The sequence below is a fragment of the Ornithodoros turicata genome, unplaced genomic scaffold (genome assembly GCF_037126465.1).
Source record: "Ornithodoros turicata isolate Travis unplaced genomic scaffold, ASM3712646v1 Chromosome111, whole genome shotgun sequence".
Lineage (NCBI taxonomy): Eukaryota > Metazoa > Arthropoda > Arachnida > Ixodida > Argasidae > Ornithodoros > Ornithodoros turicata.
The window spans coordinates 641-6157 of record NW_026999297.1 but is presented as its reverse complement, the minus strand read 5'-3'; the positions used below and the strand labels follow the sequence as shown (position 1 = coordinate 6157).

The 5517-nt window shown below is 49.1% G+C and overlaps 1 protein-coding gene across 1 annotated transcript; it reads left to right on the top strand.

Annotated features, from left to right (window-relative positions):
• The first annotated feature begins 3189 nt into the window (after positions 1 to 3189).
• On the top strand, positions 3190 to 4875 carry LOC135371565 (uncharacterized). The gene has a single exon (XM_064605553.1). The coding sequence runs from the start codon at positions 3190 to 3192 to the stop codon at positions 4057 to 4059; it is 870 nt and encodes a 289-aa protein (XP_064461623.1). The 3' UTR covers positions 4060 to 4875.
• The last annotated feature ends 642 nt before the right edge of the window (positions 4876 to 5517 follow it).

Here is a 5517-nt window from a genome sequence, read left to right as displayed (position 1 = left end):
TCCATGATAGGCAAGCCTGAGCGATGGGCAGGACACGTAAACAGACACAAACACGAAGGCTCAAAACCAGCGAGACGTTTAATTGATAACAACCAACTTCATGAACATGTAGACGGTGCGAGGGAAGACAGAGAGAGGGAAATAGGGAATTGAGGACAAAATGAGTTGAAGGAGGTCAAAGGAGGCGCTTACAACGTGCAGAAGCGGACATACGATAGCAGACGACAGCAACAGCTCCCACAAAAATGTGTAGAATGACGATGATAATCAATTTAGAACTTTAGGATGCATGCATCTCCTGTGGGGCAAGAATTCATCTCCGCTTGTTGAAAAATCCTAAAGTAATCTGAATTAGTACAAGGTATTCTAGCTATTCAGGAAGGAATAAATTGTCTGATGAGCAGTTATAATTCTCTTTGTGTGTGTGTTAGTGCCACGAAGTAACTATGGCTATGTTGATGAGGAGCGCCATTGCTAGCTTCTAAATGCGGTGCTTCAAAGGTGTCCAAATGACATGGCCGCTATAATCTGCGGTAAACTGAAAATACAGCCACTCACTATGAATCAAACTTGTGCATAACGTGTTACTAGTAATAAATTACCTTTTGAGTAATCAGTTACTTTACTGACAAAGTAATTTTTGAGTAAGCCGTTACTTATCTTTCATATGTTCTGCCCCAAGTCAAGCCTCTCGTGCCATCCGCCTTTGTTGGGCCGCTCTACTGTAGCAAGCCGAGGTCATGGCATTAACATTCTGGAATTTCAGGGTCTCTCTTCCTACACCAGTGTCGTGGTACCTGAAGCTTTGGAGGTTTAGTGAGTCATGAGGAAGTTCCACGAAATGTTCTCCCATAATCGGATCAACGTCTTCCCGGGCGATAAATACAGTAGACATACATATCTACTTGTCCTACACATGTTTGTTTTCCGTGTTATTTCAGCTGTTCCATTGTTCAATTTTTTTCTTTTCTTTTTTTCTGAGGCATGCAAAGATGGGTATAATTTGTGTGAATGCAGAGTAGGAACCGAAGTAATGCGTTACTTTTTTTCGAGTAACGGGCACAAGTCAGCTGTGAATCAGTACTCTCTTATGAAAGAATCTATACCAATATACATATCTAGTACTGCACAAATACTGATTTTCTCAATGAAATGGGGCATAGGTAGTTCTGATTGCATAGATATTATATACTATATTGTGAGGTATGAAATGTATATAATTTCTTTAAAAATACCCTAAACATATTTTTATTCACGATGTATTAATTTCTGCGAATTGCGCATTCAGTCATTCGCAAAATTATTCACGAATATTTAATTTTGCTATTCCAGGGCTGCTCCCTTTCGCGGGATAAACATCAAGCTGTGTTCAAGTAGAGTTTTTCAAGGTTTTTTTAGCAATCGCGAAATTCATGAAAATTGATACATTGCGAATAAAAATATGTTTACAGTATGCAAGTCTTAAGGGAATGCAAAAATTTCGAACAACAATCGACTCTTCAAAAACCTGTTCAGTCGCAAACTTTGTTTTCACTACTGTTGTTTGTTGGGCTAATTGATACATAGTGATAAGAGTGAAAGGGAAACCAAATACGAAGGAGAGCTGTGTGCAGCTTATCACATAAATAAGCCTGGCTCGGACAGATGTAGAAGTGAACCTTCTCTAATATTAACAGATTAGGAATTGATGTTTCTGGATAGGGCTGGTTAGGCACACGCTTAACCAGTTTGGACTAGCTTCTGTTATGCCAATTGTAGGGGCTTGCACATGCACGACACACTTTGCGGAAGCAGTTTTATGAAAATAAACGTTTCCTCCTCTGCTTGTGTCTTCCTGCTGGGTTTTGCTGTTGTAACTATTTTTCCACAGCTTTTTGTATAGGTTACTAGTAAACATTTAAACTACGTTCTAGCACAAGGCTGTGAGACACCACTTTTGTCAAGTGGGATACAGGCTATCTCAGGCTTGTCACGAAATAGGCCAGACAAGCCATCAATTTTATGATTCAGAATTTGCAAAATGTAACAAACACATGCACAGATTTTAAAAAAGAGTGGGATTAAAAAAAGTGTTTTATAGAAAAATTTGCAGCAGAAAGGTAACTTGAACTATGCTTTGCAGTTAGCAACTGGCTAACCATTGTAGTATGATGTTACAACACTTGCTTGCATAGCAGTGGGTTATCTGGTATTCCAAGTCCAGGGGAGCTTGAAAATATGGCGGCATTGTTAAGGCCCTGGGTTTTCCGTGAACCCGTCGCGGAATCCTGCGTTTGATACGGAATTCCGCAAAATCCCTTATTTTGCTCGAAATTTGGCGGCGTTTTGCGCGGAATTCCGATTGGGTCGAAGGACGCGATTGGCGCAGTGTTACTACGACGTGCAGCGTCGCAGGAGAAGTATTGCACGCTCACGCGGAATAGCGTCATGTGCACATGCTGCACACGCTCCTAACTGCTCCCACGGATCCTTCCACATATTTACTCGCGTATTTTGCGCTATCGGATAATTTGCGCATCGCATATTTTTTTAGTTTAGCACTAAAAATGACAAGAAAGCAAAAAATCGCGTAATATGCGCACCCGCGTTTTCGTGCCCGGATATCTGGCACGTGCGCCTCAGCAACCATGGCGATTACCTTTCGCAACGCCGCCAGTGCTACCGAAGTTACGAGGGTGGTTCCATCAGTTTCCGGCCCGACCAACTTTTAATAGTCATAGAGACGAAACAAGTGTATCACTTTTCGACATAGTCACCCTTAACTTCGATGCACTTTTGACACCTTTCAACCAGCATTCTTATACCCTTGAAAAATAGTACGAAGTTTTGTCCGCAAAATGCTGGAAAACTGCCTCTTGCACCTCACTATCACCAGCTCCGGTGGCGCAGCGGTAACGCGTGCGCTTGGAGACTGGGAGGTCCGCGGTTCGAATCCGCGGGCCGGCTGTGCCGTCTGGGGTTTTTCCTGGGTTTCCTCGGTCTTCCACTTCACCCTGTAGCGGCACCGCTACCGTCATCAGCTCATCGTCACCTGCCCAGATCATCTCGTGCCGCGACCGTTCCGCTGGCCAAACAATAAAGCAGTCCAGACGTAGCCTCTGGCCAGAACGGACCTACCTTGTTGTCTCGTCATATTGGTGACCCGAACACTTTTAGAACACTGCCGTCTCGCGCCGGTTCCATCAAGCCATGTCCCACGGCGATCCACAGGCCCCGGCTCAGCCCCAACCACCATCTCTGGCAGGCGTCGCCGTCAAGCTTCCACCTTACTTCGACCGTAACCCGGCAGTCTGGTTTCTTCAAGCGGAGGCCCAGTTCAACCTTGCCGGCGTGAGCTCACAGCAAACCAGATACTATCATGTCATATCAGCCCTTACACCTGCTGCTGCAGAAGAGGTGTATGACATTCTTGCGGCCCCTTCACCCACAACCCCTTACGACCAGCTGAAGAAAGCGCTGCTCCAGCGAACCACGGCTTCTGACCGATCTCGCATCCAGCAACTTCTATCTGCTGAGGAGCTGGGGGATCGTCGTCCAACACAGCTTTTAAGGCGCATGCGTCAGCTGTTGGGTTCCCAGCCGACAGCGACCGACGACACCTTCTTCCGTGAACTATTCTTGCAGCGCTTGCCGCAGAATGTGCAGATGGTTTTAGCCACTGCCTCTGACATGTCCCTGGACAAACTTGCTACCCTGGCTGACGCTGTGTTTGAGGTCGCCAACCCCGCGGTTTCTGCAGTCATCCCCGCCACCTCTCCACAGCCGTCGCCATCGCCACCGACGCAGCCGCCGCATTCCTCTGATGTTGCGGAACTTTGCCGCGAGGTCAAGAACTTAACCGCACTTATTGCCGCCTCCCATGTCTCGCCACACGTCCGCGATTCCTCTCGCCGCCGTACAAGTCGCAGTCCTCGTCGTTTCCGGCACCGTTCACCGACTCCACGCGATTCCAGCCCAACTCATACAGTCTGCTGGTACCACCGGAAATTCGGGGCCGATGCACGGCATTGCTTCCTCCCATGTTCGTGGCAGCCGGGAAACCCTGCCGTGGACCATTGATGGCGACCGATGGCCCACACCCTTCGTCCAGTCGCCTTTTCTACATCCGGGACATCACTTCGGCACGACGTTTCCTGGTCGACACAGGTGCCGAGGTGAGCGTTATTCCCGCTACCAAAGGAGACCGACGGAGCCCTGTCATGTGCCATCTCACAGCGGTTAATGGCTCACAGATCCCTGTTTTTGCACAACGTTCTCTAACGCTAAGCCTTGGCTTGCGCCGCACATTTCGCTGGGTGTTCCTGGTGGCCAGTGTCTCCCAACCAATCCTGGGCGCCGATTTTCTGAACCACCATCACCTCTTAGTGGACATGCGTAACCGCCACCTCATCGATTCCAGTACCAACCTTGCTGTGTCCGGAATATCGTCTTCACTTTCTTCTCCGGGAATATCATTCTTCCATGACGAGACTAATCCCTTCCATGCAATCTTGAAGGAGTTCCCGGAGCTAACTCGCCCACCCGATTGGACCAGCCCGGTAAAGCACTCGGTCGTCCACCATATTGGCACCAAGGGGCCGCCGGTTTTCGTTCGCCCACGTCGTCTCGCACCGGAAAAACTGAAGATAGCCCGTGACGAATTCAGCCACATGCTGGACATGGGTATCATACGGCCTTCGTCTAGCAGTTGGGCTTCCGCTCTTCATATGGTGCCCAAGAAGACAGGCGACTGGCGCCCCTGCGGCGATTATCGTGCCCTCAATCGTGTCACAATACCAGACCGTTACCCTATCCCGCACGTGCACGATTTTACGGCTTTCCTGCACGGAACCACCATCTACTCGAAGCTTGACTTGGTACGAGCCTACCATCAGATTCCGGTTGCCGAAGAGGACATTCCGAAGACAGCCATTACTACACCTTTTGGCTTGTTCGAGTTTCTTCGTATGCCCTTTGGCCTCCGCAACGCCGCCCAGTCGTTTCAACGCTTCATTGACGCCGTCACACGTGGCCTCTCATTTACATTCGCGTATATCGACGATATTCTTGTTGCGAGTTCCTCCTACGAAGAACACCTCGACGATCTCCGGCAGCTTTTCGCCCGCCTTTCCGACCACGGCATTATTATCAACGCCCTCAAGAGCGAATTCGGGGTCAGCTCTCTGGAGTTTCTGGGGCATAAGATCTCTCCAGAAGGCATAACTCCCCTCCCGAGCAAAGTCCACGCCATCTCCGACTACCCGCGTCCAACATCTGTGAACGCACTCCGACGGTTTTTAGGACTCACGAATTTCTACCGCCGATTCGTCCCTCATTGTGCAGAGATTCTCCGCCCTCTTGAAGCACTCTTTACCGCTCCTGCCAAGTCCTCCCGTCCTCTTGTCTGGCCCCCTGACGCCGAGCTGGTGGTGGTCTCCGCGTGGTCTCCGCGGACCGCGTCAAGCCCGCCTTCATCGAAGATGTTTCTACTGTTTCCGCCGCCCAACCTCTTCACCACTCCCGCCTGGGCCCACGCGT